This window comes from Oncorhynchus nerka, linkage group LG11 (assembly GCF_034236695.1).
Source record: "Oncorhynchus nerka isolate Pitt River linkage group LG11, Oner_Uvic_2.0, whole genome shotgun sequence".
NCBI lineage: Eukaryota > Metazoa > Chordata > Actinopteri > Salmoniformes > Salmonidae > Oncorhynchus > Oncorhynchus nerka.
Window position 1 is genome coordinate 4,257,640 of NC_088406.1, and position 21,266 is coordinate 4,278,905.

The 21,266-nt window shown below is 40.8% G+C and overlaps 1 protein-coding gene across 1 annotated transcript in view; it reads right to left on the reverse strand.

Moving 5' to 3' along the window:
• Positions 1-18,293, reverse strand: part of LOC115127237 (SKI family transcriptional corepressor 2-like) — a 30,349-nt gene extending 12,056 nt beyond the window's left edge. The window contains exons 1-3 of the mRNA XM_065024953.1: positions 16,440-18,293; positions 12,284-12,347; positions 12,050-12,127 (exon numbers count right to left, since the gene is read on the reverse strand). Of these exons, the coding sequence (XP_064881025.1) occupies positions 12,050-12,127; positions 12,284-12,347; positions 16,440-18,293 (1,996 nt within the window). The remainder of the gene's footprint in view (positions 1-12,049; positions 12,128-12,283; positions 12,348-16,439) is intronic.
• Positions 18,294-21,266: the final 2,973 nt, after the last annotated feature.

Sequence of the window (21,266 nt, forward strand, 5' to 3'; positions counted from 1 at the left end):
GAGTCTCTAATAATCCCTAAACCTATGGTCTGTGAGAGGAGAATGAGTCTAGTCTCTAATAATCCCTAAACCTATGGTCTGTGAGAGGAGAATGAGTCTCTAATAATCCCTAACCTATGGTCTGTGATTGGAGAATGAGTCTCTAATAATCCCTAATCCTATGGTCTGTGATTGGAGAATGAGTCTCTAATAATCCCTAAACCTATGGTCTATGAGAGGAGAATGAGTCTCTAATAATCCCTAAACCTATGGTCTGTGAGAGGAGAATGAGTCTAGTCTCTAATCATCCCTAAACCTATGGTCTGTGAGAGGAGAATCAGTCTAGTCTCTAATAATCCCTAAACCTATGGTCTGTGAGATTAGAATGAGTCTCTAATAATCCCTAAACCTATGGTCTGTGAGAGGAAAATGAGTCTCTAATAATCCCTAAACCTATGGTCTGTGAGATTAGAATGGGAGCCTCTAATAATCCATTAACCTATGGTCTGTGAGAGGAGAATGAGTCTAGTCTCTAATAATCCCTAAACCTATGGTCTGTGAGAGCAGAATGAGTCTCTAATAATCCCTAAACCTATGGTCTGTGAGAGGAGAATGAGTTTCTAATAATCCCTAAACCTATGGTCTGTGAGAGGAGAATGAATCCCTAAACCTATGGTCTGTGAGAGGAGAATGAGTCTCTAATATTCCCTAAACCTATGGTCTGTGAGAGGAGAATGAGTCTATATTAATCCCTAAACCTATGGTCTGTGAGAGCAGAATGAGTCTCTAATAATCCCTAATCCTATGGTGTGTGATAGGAGAATGAGTCTCTAATAATCCCCAAACCTATGGTCTGTGAGAGGAGAATGAGTCTAGTTTCTAATAATCCCTAACCTATGGTCTGTGAGAGCAGAATGAGTCTCTAATATTCCCTAAACCTATGGTCTGTGAGAGGAGAATGAGTCTAGTCTCTAATAATCCCTAAACCTATGGTCTGTGAGAGCAGAATGAGTCTCTAATAATCCCTAATCCTATGGTCTGTGAGAGCAGAATGAGTCTCTATTAAACCCTAAACCTATGGTCTGTGAGAGGAAAATGAGTTTCTAATAATCCCTAAACCTATGGTCTGTGAGAGGAGAATGAATCCCTAAACCTATGGTCTGTGAGAGGAGAATGAGTCTCTCATATTCCCTAAACCTATGGTCTGTGAGAGGCGAATCAGTCTAGTCTCTAATAATCCCTAAACCTATGGTCAGTGACATTAGAATGGGAGCCTCTAATAATCCCTAAACCTATGGTCTGTGAGAGGAGAATGAGTCTAGTCTCTAATAATCCCTAAACATATGGTCTGTGAGAGGAAAATGAGTCTCTAATAATCCCTAATCCTATGGTCTGTGAGAGTAGAATGAGTCTGTCCTATAATAATCCCTAAACCTATGGTCTGTGAGAGCAGAATGAGTCTCTAATAATCCCTAAACCTATGGTCTGTGAGAGGAGAATGAGTCTCTAATAATCCCTAAACCTATGGTCTGTGAGATTAGAATGTGAGCCTCTAATAATCCATTAACCTATGGCATGTGAGAGGAGAATGAGTCTCTAATAATCCCTAAACCCATGGTCCGTGAGAGGAAAATGAGTCTCTAATAATCCCTAAACCTATGGTCTCTGAGAGGAGAATGAGTCTCTAATAATCCCTAAACCCATGGTCCGTGAGAGAGAATGAGTCTCTAATAATCCCTAAACCCATGGTCCGTGAGAGGAAAATGAGTCTCTAATAATCCCTAAACCCATGGTCTCTGAGAGGAGAATGAGTCTCTAATAATCCCTAAACCCATGGTCCGTGAGAGGAAAATGAGTCTCTAATAATCCCTAAACCTATGGTCTGTGAGAGGAGAATGAGTCTAGTCTCTAATAATCCCTAAACCTATGGTCTGTGAGAGGAAAATGAGTTTCTAATAATCCCTAAACCTATGGTCTGTGAGAGGAGAATGAATCTAGTCTCTAATCATCCTAAACCTATGGTCTGTGAGAGGAGAATGAGTCTCTAATAATCCCTAATCCTATGGTCTGTGATTGGAGAATGAGTCTCTAATAATCCCTAAACCTATGGTCTGTGAGAGGAGAATGAGTCTCTAATAATCCCTAAACCTATGGTCTGTGAGAGAGAATGAGTCTCTAATAATCCCTAAACCTATGGTCTGTGAGAGGAGAATGAGTCTCTAATAATCCCTAAACCTATGGTCTGTGAGAGGAAAATGAGTCTCTAATAATCCCCAAACCTATGGTCTGTGAGAGGAGAATGAATCTCTAATATTTCCTAAACCTATGGTCTGTGAGAGGAGAATGAATCTCTAATATTTCCTAAACCTATGGTCTGTGAGAGGAGAATGAGTCTCTAATATTCCTAAACCTATGGTCTGTGAGAGGAAAATGAGTCTCTAATATATTCCTAAACCTATGGTCTGTGAGAGGAGAATGAGTCTCTAATATTCCCTAAACCTATGGTCTGTGAGAGGAGAATGAGTCTATATTCATCCCTAAACCTATGGTCTGTGAGAGGAGAATGAATCCCTAAACCTATGGTCTGTGAGAGGAGAATGAGTCTCTAATAATCCCCAATCCTATGGTGTGTGATAGGAGAATGAGTCTCTAATAATCCCTAAACCTATGGTCTGTGAGAGGAGAATGAGTCTAGTCTCTAATCATCCCTAAACCTATGGTCTGTGAGAGGAGAATGAGTCTCTAATAATCCCTAATCCTATGGTCTGTGATTGGAGAATGAGTCTCTAATAATCCCTAAACCTATGGTCTGTGAGAGGAGAATGAGTCTAGTCTCTAATCATCCCTAAACCTATGGTCTGTGAGAGGAGAATGAGTCTCTAATAATCCCTAATCCTATGGTCTGTGATTGGAGAATGAGTCTCTAATAATCCCTAATCCTATGGTCTGTGATTGGAGAATGAGTCTCTAATAATCCCTAAACCTATGGTCTATGAGAGGAGAATGAGTCTCTAATAATCCCTAAACCTATGGTCTGTGAGAGGAGAATGAGTCTAGTCTCTAATAATCCCTAAACCTATGGTCTGTGAGAGGAGAATCAGTCTAGTCTCTAATAATCCCTAAACCTATGGTCTGTGAGATTAGAATGGGAGCCTCTAATAATCCATTAACCTATGGTCTGTGAGAGGAAAATGAGTCTCTAATAATCCCCAAACCTATGGTCTGTGAGATTAGAATGGGAGCCTCTAATAATCCATTAACCTATGGTCTGTGAGAGGAGAATGAGTCTAGTCTCTAATAATCCCTAAACCTATGGTCTGTGAGAGCAGAATGAGTCTCTAATAATCCCTAAACCTATGGTCTGTGAGAGGAGAATGAGTTTCTAATAATCCCTAAACCTATGGTCTGTGAGAGGAGAATGAATCCCTAAACCTATGGTCTGTGAGAGGAGAATGAGTCTCTAATATTCCCTAAACCTATGGTCTGTGAGAGGAGAATGAGTCTATATTAATCCCTAAACCTATGGTCTGTGAGAGCAGAATGAGTCTCTAATAATCCCTAATCCTATGGTGTGTGATAGGAGAATGAGTCTCTAATAATCCCTAAACCTATGGTCTGTGAGAGGAGAATGAGTCTAGTTTCTAATAATCCCTAAACCTATGGTCTGTGAGAGCAGAATGAGTCTCTAATATTCCCTAAACCTATGGTCTGTGAGAGGAGAATGAGTCTAGTCTCTAATAATCCCTAAACCTATGGTCTGTGAGAGCAGAATGAGTCTCTAATAATCCCTAAACCTATGGTCTGTGAGAGGAGAATGAGTCTCTAATAATCCCTAAACCTATGGTCTGTGAGAGGAGAATGAGTCTCTAATAATCCCTAAACCTATGGTCTGTGAGAGGAGAATGAGTCTCTAATAATCCCTAAACCTATGGTCTGTGAGAGGAGAATGAGTCTCTAATAATCCCTAAACCTATGGTCTGTGAGAGGAGAATGAGTCTCTAATAATCCCTAAACCTATGGTCTGTGAGAGGAGAATGAGTCTATGGTCTCTCAGATTAGAATCCCTAAACCTATGGTCTGTGAGAGGAGAATGAGTCTCTAAAATAATCCCTAAACCTATGGTCTGTGAGAGGAGAATGAGTCTCTAATAATCCCTAAACCTATGGTCTGTGAGAGGAGAATGAGTCTAGTCTCTAATAATCCCTAAACCTATGGTCTGTGAGAGCAGAATGAGTCTCTAATAATCCCTAAACCTATGGTCTGTGAGAGGAGAATGAGTCTCTAATAATCCCTAAACCTATGGTCTGTGAGAGGAGAATGAATCCCTAAACCTATGGTCTGTGAGAGGAGAATGAGTCTCTAATAATCCCTAAACCTATGGTCTGTGAGAGGAGAATGAGTCTCTAATATTCCCTAAACCTATGGTCTGTGAGAGGAGAATGAGTCTAGTCTCTAATAATCCCTAAACCTATGGTCTGTGAGAGCAGAATGAGTCTCTAATAATCCCTAAACCTATGGTCTGTGAGAGGAGAATGAGTCTCTAATAATCCCTAAACCTATGGTCTGTGAGAGGAGAATGAGTCTATATTAATCCCTAAACCTATGGTCTGTGAGAGCAGAATGAGTCTCTAATAATCCCTAAACCTATGGTCTGTGAGCGCAGAATGAGTCTCTAATAATCCCCAAACCTATGGCATGTGAGAGGAGAATGAGTCTCTAATAATCCCTAAACCTATGGTCTGTCAGATTAGAATGGGAGCCTCTAATAATCCATTAACCTATGGTCTGTGAGAGGAGAATGAGTCTAGTCTCTAATAATCCCTAAACCTATGGTCTGTGAGAGGAGAATGAGTCTAGTCTCTAATAATCCCTAAACCTATGGTCTGTGAGAGCAGAATGAGTCTCTAATAATCCCTAAACCTATGGTCTGTGAGAGGAGAATGAATCCCTAAACCTATGGTCTGTGAGAGGAGAATGAGTCTCTAATATTCCCTAAACCTATGGTCTGTGAGAGGAGAATGAGTCTATATTAATCCCTAAACCTATGGTCTGTGAGAGCAGAATGAGTCTCTAATAATCCCTAATCCTATGGTGTGTGATAGGAGAATGAGTCTCTAATAATCCCTAAACCTATGGTCTGTGAGAGGAGAATGAGTCTAGTTTCTAATAATCCCTAAACCTATGGTCTGTGAGAGCAGAATGAGTCTCTAATATTCCCTAAACCTATGGTCTGTGAGAGGAGAATGAGTCTCTAATAATCCCTAAACCTATGGTCTGTGAGAGGAGAATGAGTCTCTAATAATCCCTAATCCTATGGTCTGTGAGAGGAGAATGAGTCTATATTAATCCCTAAACCTATGGTCTGTGAGAGGAGAATGAGTCTAGTCTCTAATAATCCCTAAACCTATGGCATGGGAGAGGAGAATGAGTCTCTAATAATCCCTAAACCTATGGTCTGTGAGAGGCGAATTAGTCTCTAAAAATCCCAAACCTATGGTCTGTGAGAGGAGAATGAGTCTCTAATAATCCCTAAACCTATGGTCTGTGAGAGGAGAATGAGTCTCTAATAATCCCTAAACCTCTGGTCTGTGAGAGGCGAATTAGTCTCTAAAAATCCCAAACCTATGGTCTGTGAGAGGAGAATGAGTCTCTAATAATCCCTAAACCTATGGTCTGTGAGAGGAGAATGAGTCTCTAAAATTCCCTAAACCTCTGGTCTGTGAGAGGCGAATTAGTCTCTAAAAATCCCTAAACCTATGGTCTGTGAGAGGAGAATGAGTCTCTAATAATCCTTAAACCTATGGTCTGTGAGAGGAGAATGAGTCTCTAAAATTCCCTAAACCTCTGGTCTGTGAGAGGCGAATTAGTCTCTAAAAATCCTTAAACCTATGGTCTGTGAGAGGAGAATGAGTCTCTAATAATTCATAATCCTATGGTCTGTGAGAGGAGAATGTGTCTTTAATAATCCCTAAACCTATGGTCTGTGAGAGGAGAATGAGTCTCTAATCATTCATAATCCTATGGTCTGTGAGAGGAGAATGTGTCTAGCCTCTAATAATCCCTAAACCTATGGTCTGTGAGAGCAGAATGAGTCTCTAATAATCCCTAAACCTATGGTCTGTGAGAGGAAAATGAGTCTCTAATAATCCCTAAACCTATGGTCTGTGAGAGGAGAATGAGTCTCTAATAATCCCTAAACCTATGGTCTGTGAGAGGAAAATGAGTCTCTAAAAATCCCTAAACCTATGGTCTGTGAGAGGAGAATTAGTCTCTAAAAATCCCTAAACCTATGGTCTGTGAGAGGAGAATGAATCCCTAAACCTATGGTCTGTGAAAGGAGAATGAGTCTCTAATAATTCATAATCCTATGGTCTGTGTAGAGGAAAATGAGTCTTTAATAATCCCTAAACCTATGGTCTGTGAGAGGAGAATGTGTCTAGCCTCTAATAATCCCTAAACCTATGGTCTGTGAGAGCAGAATGAGTCTCTAATAATCCCTAAACCTATGGTCTGTGAGAGGAAAATGAGTCTCTAATAATCCCTAAACCTATGGTCTGTGAGAGGAGAATGAATCCCTAAACCTATGGTCTGTGAAAGGAGAATGAGTCTCTAATAATCCCTAAACCTATGGTCTGTGAAAGGAGAGTGAGTCTCTAATAATCCCTAAACCTATGGTCTGTGAAAGGAGAGTGAGTCTCTAATAATCCCTAAACCTATGGTCTGTGAGAGGAGAATGAATCCCTAAACCTATGGTCTGTGAGAGGAGAATGAATCCCTAAACCTATGGTCTGTGAAAGGAGAATGAGTCTCTAATAATTCATAATCCTATGGTCTGTGAGAGGAGAATGAGTTTCTAATAATCCCTAAACCTCTGGTCTGTGAGAGGAGAATGAGTCTCTAATAATCCCTAAACCTATGGTCTGTGAGAGGAGAATGAGTTTCTAATAATTCCTAAACCTATGGTCTGTGAGAGGAGAATGTGTCTAGCCTCTAATAATCCCTAAACCTATGGTCTGTGAGAGCAGAATGAGTCTCTAATAATCCCTAAACCTATGGTCTGTGAGAGGAGAATGAGTCTCTAATAATCCCTAAACCTATGGTCTGTGAGAGGAGAATGAGTCTCTATTAAACCCTAAACCTAAGGTCTGTGAGAGGAAAATGAGTCTCTAATAATCCCTAAACCTATGGTCTGTGAGAGGAGAATGAGTCTCTAATAATCCCTAAACCTATGGTCTGTGATTGGAGAATGAGTCTCTAATAATCCCTAATCCTATGGTCCGTGAGAGGAGAATGAGTCTATATTAATCCCTAAACCTATGGTCTGTGAGAGGAGAATGAGTCTAGTCTCTAATAATCCCTAAACCTATGGTCCGTGAGAGGAGAATGAGTCTATATTAATCCCTAAACCTATGGTCTGTGAGAGGAGAATGAGTTTCTCATAATCCCTAAACCTATGGTCTGTGAGAGGAGAATGTGTCTAGCCTCTAATAATCCCTAAACCTATGGTCTGTGAGAGCAGAATGAGTCTCTAATAATCCCTAAACCTATGGTCTGTGAGAGGAGAATGATTCTCTAATCATTCATAATCCTATGGTCTGTGAGAGGAGAATGAGTTTCTCATAATCCCTAAACCTATGGTCTGTGAGAGGAGAATGTGTCTAGCCTCTAATAATCCCTAAACCTATGGTCTGTGAGAGCAGAATGAGTCTCTAATAATCCCTAAACCTATGGTCTGTGAGAGGAGAATGAGTCTCTAATAATCCCTAAACCTATGGTCTGTGAGAGGAGAATGAGTCTCTATTAAACCCTAAACCTAAGGTCTGTGAGAGGAAAATGAGTCTCTAATAATCCCTAAACCTATGGTCTGTGAGAGGAGAATGAGTCTCTAATAATCCCTAAACCTATGGTCTGTGAGAGGAGAATGAGTCTAGTCTCTAATAATCCCTAAACCTATGGCATGGGAGAGGAGAATGAGTCTCTAATAATCCCTAAACCTATGGTCTGTGAGAGGAGAATGAGTCTAGTCTCTAATAATCCCTAAACCTATGGTCTGTGAGAGGAAAATGAGTCTCTAATAATCCCTAAACCTGTGGTCTGTGAGAGGAGAATGAGTCTCTAATAATCCCTAAACCTATGGTCTGTGAGAGGAGAATGAGTCTCTAAAATTCCCTAAACCTCTGGTCTGTGAGAGGCGAATTAGTCTCTAAAAATCCCTAAACCTATGGTCTGTGAGAGGAGAATGAGTCTCTAATAATCCCTAAACCTATGGTCTGTGAGAGGAGAATGAATCCCTAAACCTATGGTCTGTGAGAGGAGAATGAGTCTCTAAAAATCCCTAAACCTATGGTCTGTGAGAGGAGAATGAGTTTCTCATAATCCCTAAACCTATGGTCTGTGAGAGGAGAGTGAGTCTCTAATAATCCCTAAACCTATGGTCTGTGAGAGGAGAATGATTCTCTAATCATTCATAATCCTATGGTCTGTGAGAGGCGAATGAGTCTCTAATAATCCCTAAACCTATGGTCTGTGAGAGGAGAATGAGTCTCTAATAATCCCTAAACCTATGGTCTGTGAGAGGCAAATGAGCCTCTAATAATCCCTAAAGCTATGGTCTGTGAGAGGAGAATCAGTTTCTATTAAACCCTAAACCTATGGTCTGTGAGAGGAGAATGAGTCTCTAATAATCCCTAAACCTATGGTCTGTGAGAGGCAAATGAGCCTCTAATAATCCCTAAACCTATGGTCTGTGAGAGGAGAGTGAGTCTCTAATAATCCCTAAACCTATGGTCTGTGAGAGGAGAATGAATCCCTAAACCTGTGGTCTGTGAGAGGAAAATGAGTCTCTAATATTTCCTAAACCTATGATCTGTGAGAGGAAAATGAGTCTCTAATATTTCCTAATCCTATGGTCTGTGAGAGGAGAATGAGTCTCTAATATTTCCTAAACCTATGGTCTGTGAGAGGAGAATGAGTCTCTAATAATCCCTAAACCTATGGTCTGTGAGAGGAGAATGAGTCTCTAATAATCCCTAATCCTATGGTCTGTGAGAGGAGAATGAGTCTATATTAATCCCTAAACCTATGGTCTGTGAGAGGAGAGTGAGTCTCTAATAATCCCTAAACCTATGGTCTGTGAGAGGAGAATGAATCCCTAAACCTGTGGTCTGTGAGAGGAAAATGAGTCTCTAATATTTCCTAAACCTATGATCTGTGAGAGGAAAATGAGTCTCTAATATTTCCTAAACCTATGGTCTGTGAGAGGAGAATGAGTCTCTAATATTTCCTAAACCTATGGTCTGTGAGAGGAGAATGAGTCTCTAATAATCCCTAAACCTATGGTCTGTGAGAGGAGAATGAGTCTCTAATAATCCCTAAACCTATGGTCTGTGAGAGGCGAAATAGTCTCTAAAAATCCCAAACCTATGGTCTGTGAGAGGAGAATGAGTCTCTAATAATCCCTAAACCTATGGTCTGTGAGAGGAGAATGAGTCTCTAAAATTCCCTAAACCTCTGGTCTGTGAGAGGCGAATTAGTCTCTAAAAATCCCTAAACCTATGGTCTGTGAGAGGAGAATGAATCCCTAAACCTATGGTCTGTGAGAGGAAAATGAGTCTCTAATAATCCCTAAACCTATGGTCTGTGAGAGGAGAATGATTCTCTAATCATTCATAATCCTATGGTCTGTGAGAGGAGAATGTGTCTAGCCTCTAATAATCCCTAAACCTATGGTCTGTGAGAGCAGAATGAGTCTCTAATAATCCCTAAACCTAAGGTCTGTGAGAGGAAAATGAGTCTCTAATAATCCCTAATCCTGTGGTCTGTGAGAGGAGAATGAGTCTCTAATAATCCCTAAACCTATGGTCTGTGAGAGGAGAATGAGTCTCTAATAATCCCTAAACCTATGGTCTGTGAGAGGAGAATGAGTCTCTAATAATCCCTAAAGCTATGGTCTGTGAGAGGGGAATCAGTCTCTATTAAACCCTAAACCTATGGTCTGTGAGATTAGAATGAGTCTCTAAAATTCCCTAAACCTCTCGTCTGTGAGAGGCGAATTAGTCTCTAAAAATCCCTAAACCTATGGTCTGTGAGAAGAGAATGAGTCTCTAAAAATCCCTAAACCTATGGTCTGTGAGAGGCGAATTAGTCTCTAAAAATCCCTAAACCTATGGTCTGTGAGAGGCAAATGAGTCTCTAATAATCCCTAAAGCTATGGTCTGTGAGAGGGGAATCAGTCTCTATTAAACCCTAAACCTATGGTCTGTGAGAGGAGAATGAGTCTCTAATAATTCATAATCCTATGGTCTGTGAGAGGAGAATGAGTCTCTAATAATCCCTAAACCTATGGTCTGTGAGAGGAGAATGAGTCTCTAATCATCCTAAACCTATGGTCTGTGAGAGGAGAATGAGTCTCTAATAATCCCTAAACCTATGGTCTGTGAGAGGCGAATGAGTCTCTAATAATCCCTAAACCTATGGTCTGTGAGAGGCAAATGAGCCTCTAATAATCCCTAAAGCTATGGTCTGTGAGAGGAGAATGAGTCTCTAATAATCCCTAAACCTATGGTCTGTGAGAGGCAAATGAGCCTCTAATAATCCCTAAACCTATGGTCTGTGAGAGGAGAGTGAGTCTCTAATAATCCCTAAACCTATGGTCTGTGAGAGGAGAATGAATCCCTAAACCTGTGGTCTGTGAGAGGAAAATGAGTCTCTAATATTTCCTAAACCTATGATCTGTGAGAGGAAAATGAGTCTCTAATATTTCCTAAACCTATGGTCTGTGAGAGGAGAATGAGTCTCTAATATTTCCTAAACCTATGGTCTGTGAGAGGAGAATGAGTCTCTAATAATCCCTAAACCTATGGTCTGTGAGAGGAGAATGAGTCTCTAATAATCCCTAAACCTATGGTCTGTGAGAGGAGAATGAGTCTCTAATAATCCCTAAACCTATGGTCTGTGAGAGGAGAATGAGTCTCTAAAATTCCCTAAACCTCTGGTCTGTGAGAGGCGAATTAGTCTCTAAAAATCCCTAAACCTATGGTCTGTGAGAGGAGAATGAATCCCTAAACCTATGGTCTGTGAGAGGAGAATGATTCTCTAATCATTCATAATCCTATGGTCTGTGAGAGGAGAATGTGTCTAGCCTCTAATAATCCCTAAACCTATGGTCTGTGAGAGCAGAATGAGTCTCTAATAATCCCTAAACCTATGGTCTGTGAGAGGAAAATGAGTCTCTAATATTCCCTAAACCTATGGTCTGTGAGAGGCGAATTAGTCTCTAAAAATCCCTAAACCTATGGTCTGTGAGAAGAGAATGAGTCTCTAAAATTCCCTAAACCTCTCGTCTGTGAGAGGCGAATTAGTCTCTAAAAATCCCTAAACCTATGGTCTGTGAGAAGAGAATGAGTCTCTAAAATTCCCTAAACCTCTCGTCTGTGAGAGGCGAATTAGTCTCTAAAAATCCCTAAACCTATGGTCTGTGAGAGGCAAATGAGTCTCTAATAATCCCTAAACCTATGGTCTGTGAGAGGAGAATGAGTCTTTAATAATCCCTAAACCTATGGTCTGTGAGAGGAGAATGAGTCTCTAATAATCCCTAAACCTATGGTCTGTGAGAGGAGAATGAGTCTCTGATAATCCCTAAACCTATGGTCTGTGAGAGTAGAATGAGTCTCTAATCATCCTAAACCTATGGTCTGTGAGAGGAGAATGAGTCCCTAATAATTCATAATCCTATGATCTGTGAGAGGAGAATGAGGCTGTTGTTCTCCTTGTCTTGATCAACCAGTTGTGATAGTTTGTCATAATAGCTGTAATGGTATAATAGCTGTAATGGTATGATATGATAGCTGTAATGGTATGATAGCTGTAATGGTATAATAGCTGTAATGGTATGATATGATAGCTGTAATGGTATGATAGCTGTAATGGTATGATAGCTTCATTGGTATGGTGTAATAGCTGTCATGATTTGATATGATAGCTGTAATGGTTTGATATGATAGCTGTAATGGTATGGTACAATAGCTGTAATGGTATGATAGCTGTAATGGTGTGATAGGTGAAGTTTTACCTGCCATCTCTCTCCAGTACTCAGGGTCAGATGATTTAGTCTCTGATACAAAGAAGTTGCTAGGTTCTTTGTTTTCATCTAGAGGAGAAGGAGAGAACAGAAGGACAATAATTCATCAGTTCATCTGGAGCCTCAGTTGATTTGGTCCCATGCACACAGAAAACAAATGGAACCAATGTAGAAAGGAACCAATGTCTTTAAACACCTCGGTAACACCTAGGTAACACTGCGTACCAGCTGTTTTGGAGTTTTCTTTGGTTGCATAAACAGGCAGTCCATGGTCTCTGCTTTTATTAGTCTGAGAACACAGAAAGAGATAGAGGTTGGAACATCTAGATATCAGATATAGTGTTGAATAATGCTACACAGGATGCTGGTGTAGACTAGACTACCAGCTGGCTTCCACAGACTTGAAGAATCAAGTCGCTCTGGATAAGAGCGTCTGCTAAATGACTTAAATGTAAATGTAAATGGAATGGAACAACTCTCCTTTTGGCCTAATCTTGTCCAGAACAACACTGTTAACAACACTGTAGACATGAGCGGAGGGTTAGGGTTAGGGTTTGGGTTAGGGTTAGGGTTAGGGTTAGGGTTTGGGTTAGGGTTAGGGTTTCTGTTAACAACACTGTAGACATGAGCGGAGGGTTAGGGTTAGGGTTTGGGTTAGGGTTAGGGTTTCTGTTAACAACACTGTAGACATGAGCGGAGGGTTAGGGTTAGGGTTTGGGTTAGGGTTAGGGTTTCTGTTAACAACACTGTAGACATGAGCGGAGGGTTGCTTTCAAGTAAATCACCTTTATGATGAAGCATGCATCTAAATCACCTTGATTTTATTTTTTTCTATTTTTTATTTCACCTTTAGTTAACCAGGTAGGCAAGTTGACAACATGTTCTCATTCACAATATATGGTAGTTAAAAACAAGTTCTCATTTGCAACTGCGACCTGGCCAAGATAAAGCAAAGCAGTTAGACACATACAACAACATAGAGTTACATATGGAGTAAAACAAACATACAGTCAATAATACAGTAGAAACAAGTCTATATACGATGTGAGCAAATGAAGTAGGATAAGAGACAATAAATAGGCCATGGTGGAGAAGTACAATACAGCAATTAAACACTGGAATGGTAGATGTGCAGAAGATGAATGTGCAAATAGAGATACTGGGGTGCAAAGGAACAAGATACATAAATAAATACAGTATGGGGATGAGGTAGATTAGATGGGCTATTTACAGATGAGCTATGTAAAGGTGCAGTAATCTGTGAGCTGATCTAACAGCTGGTGCTTAAAGCTAGTGAGGGAGGTAAGAGTCTCCACCTTCAGAGATTTTTGCAGTTCGTTCCAGTCTTTGGCAGCAGAGAACTGGAAGGAGAGGCGGCCAAAGGGGGAATTGGCTTTGGGGGTGACGAGTGAGATATACCTGCCGGAGCGCGTGCAATGGGTGGGTGTTGCTATGGTGACCAGTGAGCTGAGATAAGGCAGGGCTTTACCTAGCAGAGACTTGTAGATGACCTGGAGCCAGTGGGTTTGGCGACGAGTATGAAGCGAGGGCCAGCCAACGAGAGCATACAGGTCGCAGTGGTGGGTAGTATATGGGGCTTTGGTGACAAAACGGATTGCACTGTGATAGACTGCTTCCAATTTGCTGAGTAGAGTGTTGGAGGCTATTTTGTAAATTACATCGCCGAAGTTGAGGATCGGTAGGATAGTCAGTTTTACGAGGGTGTTTGGCAACATGAGTGAAGGATGCTTTGTTGCGAAATAGGAAGCCGATCCTAGATTTAATTTTGGATTGGAGATGTTTAATGTGAGTCCGGAAGGAGAGTTTACAGTCTAGCCAGACAGCTAGGTATTTGTAGTTGTCCACATATTCTAAGTCAGAGCCGTCCAGAGTAGTGATGCTGGACCAGCGGGCAGGTGCTGGTAGCGAATGGGTTGTGGATAAATCGGCAGTGACAGTGTTTCCTAGCCTCAGTGCAGTGTGCAGCTGGGAGGAGGTGCTCTTATTCTCCATGGACTGTACAGTGTCCCAGAACTTTTTTGAGTTTTTACTACAGGATGCAAATTTCAGTTTGAAAAAGCTATCCTTATATTTCCTAAATGCTTGTGTATATTGTTTCCTAACTTCCCTGAAAAGTTACATATCACGGGGGCTATTCGATGCTAATGCAGAACGCCAGAGGATGTTTTTTCTGCTGGTCAAGGGCAGACAGGTCTGGAGTGAACAAAGGGCTACATCTATTCCTGGTTCTACATTTTTTGAACAGAGAGCGCTTATTTAAGATAGTTATTAGACTGTGAATGTCCATTACATATCATTACTATTAGACTGTGAATGTCTCTTACATATCATTACTATTAGACTGTGAATGTCCCTTACATATCATTACTATTAGACTGTGAATGTCCCTTACATATCATTACTATTAGACTGTGAATGTCTCTTACATATCATTACTATTAGACTGTGAATGTCCATTACATATCATTACCATTAGACTGTGAATGTCCCTTACATATCATTACTGTTAGACTGTGAATGTCCATTACATATCATTACTATTAGACTGTGAATGTCCATTACATATCATTACTATTAGACTGTGAATGTCCCTTACATATCATTACTATTAGACTGTGAATGTCCATTACATATCATTACTATTAGACTGTGAATGTCCATTACATATCATTACTATTAGACTGTGAATGTCCCTTACATATCATTACTATTAGACTGTGAATGTCCATTACATATCATTACTATTAGACTGTGAATGTCCATTACATATCATTACTATTAGACTGTGAATGTCCATTACATATCATTACTATTAGACTGTGAATGTCTCTTACATATCATTACTATTAGACTGTGAATGTCCATTACATATCATTACTATTAGACTGTGAATGTCCATTACATATCATTACTATTAGACTGTGAATGTCTCTTACATATCATTACTATTAGACTGTGAATGTCCATTACATATCATTACTATTAGACTGTGAATGTCTCTTCATTATTGTGGTTATAAGACTGTGAATGTCTCTTACATATCATTACTATTAGACTGTGAATGTCTCTTACATATCATTACTATTAGACTGTGAATGTCCATTACATATCATTACTATTAGACTGTGAATGTCTCTTACATATCATTACCATTAGACTGTGAATGTCTCTTACATATCATTACCATTAGACTGTGAATGTCTCTTACATATCATTACCATTAGACTGTGAATGTCTCTTACATATCATTACTATTAGACTGTGAATGTCTCTTACATATCATTACTATTAGACTGTGAATGTCCATTACATATCATTACTATTAGACTGTGAATGTCTCTTACATATCATTACCATTAGACTGTGAATGTCTCTTACATATCATTACTATTAGACTGTGAATGTCCCTTACATATCATTACTATTAGACTGTGAATGTCTCTTACATATCATTACTATTAGACTGTGAATGTCCATTACATATCATTACCATTAGACTGTGAATGTCTCTTACATATCATTACCATTAGACTGTGAATGTCCATTACATATCATTACCATTAGACTGTGAATGTCCATTACATATCATTACTATTAGACTGTGAATGTCTCTTACATATCATTACCATTAGACTGTGAATGTCCCTTACATATCATTACTATTAGACTGTGAATGTCTCTTCATTATTGTGGTTATTAGTCTATGAATGTCTACATCATTATTGCTACTTTTTGACTGTGAATGTCTCTTCATTAGTGTTGTTATTAGACTGTGAATGACTCCTTCATTAGTGTTGTTATTAGACTGTGAATGACTCCTTCATTAGTGTTGTTATTAGACTGTGAATGACTCCTTCATTAGTGTTGTTATTAGACTGTGAATGTCTCTTGATTTGTGTCGTTATTAGGCTGTGAATGTCTCTTCATTAGTGCTATTTGACTGTGAAAGTCTATTCATTATTGTCATTATTAGACTGTGAATGTCTCTTCATTAGTGTTATTAGACTGTGAATGTCTCTTCATTAGTGTCATTAGACTGTGAATGTCTCTTCATTAGTGTTACCATTAGACTGAGAATGACTCCTCCCTTTTACAATGCGACTGTTTCCCCTGGTTGTGGACCAACTCCCTTGGCTTTGTTAATGTGGAGTCGACAGGTTCCATATTAGAAATGGCAGAAAGTGACAATTAGAGAACCGATATAATGTGACCATTAAACAATACCGGACTGTTCCTATTATCAGCGATCAGAGCACTGTGGATGTTTCAATTCTTCAGGGAGATGCTGATATTAAAATGTTTATGCATATTACATCAGCCAGGCTACAACGCCATTTAAATAATAATTAAAGTGCCTTACTTTGACATGTTTGTAGGACTGGTCCTCCAGTTGCAGCGGGGTGTGTGTGGGGCTGGGGAGAGAGAGTGTGAGGCTGGCAGGGGGAGCAGGATGAGAGGCAGGCAGGCTTGTACTGCTCTGGTCCTGGCTGTGATCTGCAGGACTGCAGGGGAAGTTGACAGCCTCTTTCTCTCTTCTCTCCCATAGTCCTGATCCTTCACTTTGCCCTCGGAGGTGCAGGCCGCTGTGTGCCTGTGGTGGGGTTGGTCTTTTGAAATGTTCCTCTTCCTCATCCTGCTTGGTCTCTACATCCACCTCTCCTTCCTCCTCACTCTCTTCTCGCTCTTCCTCCCCCTCTCCTCCGCTCTCAGAGGCGTAGCTGCAGCTGGTCCCGGGGGACAGGTGGAGCTCTGACCCAAACTCATCCAGGTTGCCATGGAGCTTGGCGATGCTTTCTGCATCTTTGACGACGGGTCGGAAGGCTGAGTGGTAGTAGGCTTTCCTAGCCTGGAGAGACGGGGTGTCCAACACCTTCAGCCAGCCCTCTGAGGTCACAGGGTGCAAGTCAGAGGTCAGGGTGGAGGAGTCAAGGTCAAACAGACCTGACCTGGCTGTGGCTCCCATGCCTGGCCCCGCCCCTGGGTGTGGGGGCTCTGATAGGTCGAGGAAGGCCTGCCTGAGGGAGGAGCTCTCGGCCAATGAGGACAGAGTGTTGACGGAGCGCTGTGGCTGCAGGTAGGTGGGCACTGGGAGGCCCCCAGCAGTCCTAGGGGGCCAGAACATGCAGAATGGAGGATAGAAGGTGTCTTTACGACCGGGCCACAGCAGACCTGATAGACCAGTGTTCTTCTGTCCTCCAGCCACCTCACTGTCATCTTTCTTCTGATGACAGAGGCTGAAGGCTGGGAAGGAGTAAGGGTTGGGGAACAGGGAGGTAGGGGGGAACTTCTGCAGCATGCCAAACCCTTTACTGGGCACAGGGATCACCGGGTAGCTGCGAGTGTTCTTACGGGGAGACAGGCTGCTTCCATCCAGGTCCTCCTCCTCCTCGAAGCGGCTCCTCTTCTGGACCAGGTCAGGGGTCATCATGTGGGGCAGACCAGAGTTCACAACCTTCCCCGGCCCCATGGCGGAGCAGTGAGATGAGGGTAGACACCGCTTTCTGCTGCCACCATTAAACATGGCCTTCACATCCTCCCAGGCAAACGCCAGGTCATCAGGAGGGGCTTTATCTGACAGCTTCAGGTGGCGTCTCCAGGAGTTGAAGTTAGCAGCGTCCGGCTGGATGTACTTGGCTTCAGGAGTACGGTGAGAGTGGAAGATGAACTTGTTTGGAGAGAAGTACATGCTGCAGTAGGAACACTTGATGCACTTGGCTCTGCTGCTGTTGTAGCGCGCTGGGATGAAGTTACCACGACTACCCCAGGCACACTCGTGTGACACATCAAAGGCGAAGTTGTCAGGCAGTTTGGGGGGGTTGTTCTCCCCCAGGAAGGACTTACACAGCCGCTCCGCCTCTCGCTTGGTGATCATGCCACAGCGGCGGGAGGAGATGGGCATGGCGCCAGCTCGCCTCAGGATCTCCAGCTGGACCGGGGTGCACTGAACACAGGTGATACCCAGCGCCACGCGGCGGTTGTGGATCTCGTTATAGCTGTAGTTCTTCAGCAAAGTGTTGGAGATCTGGGCCAGACACAGCCGCTCCTGATGGTCGATCACCAAGGAGACGATGGGTACACCATACAGAACCACTTGACCCACCTGGTTGGGCTTCAGGGAGGAGTGGGGGGGTCTGGGGGGGGTCAGGGGCTCCTGCTGGAATGAGCTGGGGGGGTTCAGGGGCTCCTGCTGGAATGAGCTGGGGGGGGTCGTCATGGTAGCGCTGGTGTAGGTTGTGTTGCTGTGGAGTCCGATTGGAGGATACTGTGCTGAACATATGAGTCAGGAGATCAAACTGAACATCAGTCAGACACTCTTTTAGTTGTAATAATAATGACAATAACAACAATCATCACTTTGTATTATTATCAAAAAATATTTGCCAAATGGTGAAGAATTTGATTGTGATTAAATAGCAACACCACATTTGATTTCGTATGTTGCTTATTTGTATTATTTTATTATAAACATTCAATTAAAAAGTTTGTACTGTGAATGTTTAAAAAAAAAATTGCATTTTGCAGAACAAGTCTAACTCCGCCTGAGCCCTCTGCATCTTCCACTTTAATGCGCATCGAAGACAAGAAGTAGCTGTTTACAACAAATGAATATCTGGGACAACGATACAGACATAGGCTTTACTGTAAAAAAAAAAGGGATCAATAGTTGCTTTACTTTGGGTGTCATTTGTTGATACGTTGATTAAAAAAAAGTATAGAATTGCAATAGAACATGACAAAATAAAAAATAAAAAACATCCTAATTTAACAGAACTTCAATTTCTCCGACGTTCAAACAAAAGTTTGTATTTGACATTTTCTGCCAAAACACGGCAGTATAGCACTAATTGATTTAATCTGAGAGGCAGTATAGCACTAATTGATTTAATCTGAGAGGCAGTATAGCACTAATTGATTTAATCTGAGAGGCAGTATAGCACTAATTGATTTAATCTGAGAGGCAGTATAGCACTAATTGATTTAATCTGAGAGGCAGTATAGAACTAATTGATTTACACGTTAATCTGAGAGGCAGTATAGAACTTTAATTGATTTACACGTTAATCTGAGAGGCAGTATAGAACTAATTGATTTACACATTAATCTGAGAGGAGGTATAGAATTTTGATTGATTTACACGTCAATCTGAGTATAGAATTTTAATTGTAAATGTATTATTATATATTATTAACCGAATATACCTTATTATATATGTGACGTATCATAGTGTGAACTTTGCTTAATAATAATGGATATTCGTCAGGCGTTACATTAGGCTATATACAAAAAAATACAGGTTGAGGTGCAGATCAAACCGACACGTGAGGCCATCCCGACCAGGGCCAAGATACACAGTACAACGAAATATCCTCCCAAACAGTGGAGGATGTTTATTGTGAGATTCTAAATTAAAAGGTCAAATTAAAATAAAAGGTACCACATTATGTATCTTCTAGATTTTACTGCAGCTTTAGACTAGAATGCATTTTAACATATATACATGATTATAACCTACAATTAATAGCCCATTGATGCCGATAGACACAACACGAATATTACTAATCATAGCCTACTAATAATAGTCCTACTGAAAATAATAATGATAATAATTTTAAAAAATAAAGGCTAGTGTAGGCTAATAATACAGTAGTCTACTCTTCCTATTTACACCAATTAGTTGTTCACAAAACAGGATATCTTACCTCCTCTCCTCTGATGAGAGAAATCAAAATGTTATGAAAATAAAAACGTTCCTAATCTCCCGCCCAAAACAACCGATAAATTAAAACCCACGTGCCTTATAAAATGTCTCGTATAAACAGCAGTACATTAAGTCAGAATATAGAAGATGAGAATGTATGATGTTCTATAAAATAAAGTGTCTGGAAGCCGCGCTGTTGGACCGGACTGTACAGCTCGAGCCAATGACGTTTCACTAACTGACACAACACCTGCAGAGACTAACTCACCAGCTGGACCAGGGCTAACAACGGGCTGTACATATCCAATCTGAATGAGGAGGATCACTCACAAATCCACAAACAGCACATATATTGCAGACTTACCAACAATGACAGGAACAGTAAGTAGGTCGATGTCACCAACTAAAATACTGCAGTGGCCTATTTTAAACGGTGTCTGTCCCAAATCACAGAACTCGTAGGCCTATGTAAATCAAATGATAGGTCTAACCTAAAATGCTTTACTTAGGCCTGTAGGCTATCAATTCAAACTAATATAATCAATACTCGCCTTCAGGTAATTCTTGATTGCACTTAATTTGTCATAAGCACATTTTCCTTATAGCCCGTTTCTCTACCAAGACATCGAGAAAGGCATATAGCAGGCAATAGGCCTACCAAATAAATGTACCGGCCTGTAAGGAAGGCACCAACATGTCACATATGGGCTCATATCACAATATAAAATAGGCTAAAGAAAGGCCTGTGAAGGAGCGGGAAATTAACATTAACCAGTGTTGCATTTTACATTTCCGTTTTAGTCATTTAGCAGACGCTGTTATCCAGAGCGAAGTGAGTGCATACATTTGTCATACTACTTCGTACTGGTCCCTCGTGGGAATCGAACCCACAACCCTGGCGCTGCAAGCCATGTAGTGGTGTAGCTAACTAGAACTACGCAAAAATAAAAGAGCATATGCGTGAAGTAGGCAATAATGTTATATCACCAATAATGTTTCATCATCACTGCCTAATTCTGACTGGAAACATGTTTTTTGTTGTTGTGTTTAATAAGATAAATGACACATTCTGTTAACATCTGACCCCGAAGTGATCTGTATCCATTTTTAAGTCTATGACATTTCAGATTTATATATGATCATTTTCACAAAGTAGTTATAGTAAAACTAAAATATACTTTTATTGGTCAAATACACATATTTAGCAGATGTTATTGCGGGTGTAACAACATGCTTGTGTTCCTAGATTCAACAGTGCAGTAATATCTAACTAAATGATTGTGTTCCTAGATCCAACAGTGCAGTAATATCTAACTAAATGCTTGTGTTCCTAGATCCAACAGTTCAGTAATATCTAACTAAATGCTTGTGTTCCTAGATTCAACAGTGCAGTAATATCTAAATAAATGATTGTGTTCCTAGATTCAACAGTGCAGTAATATCTAACTAAATGATTGTGTTCCTAGATTCAACAGTGCAGTAATATCT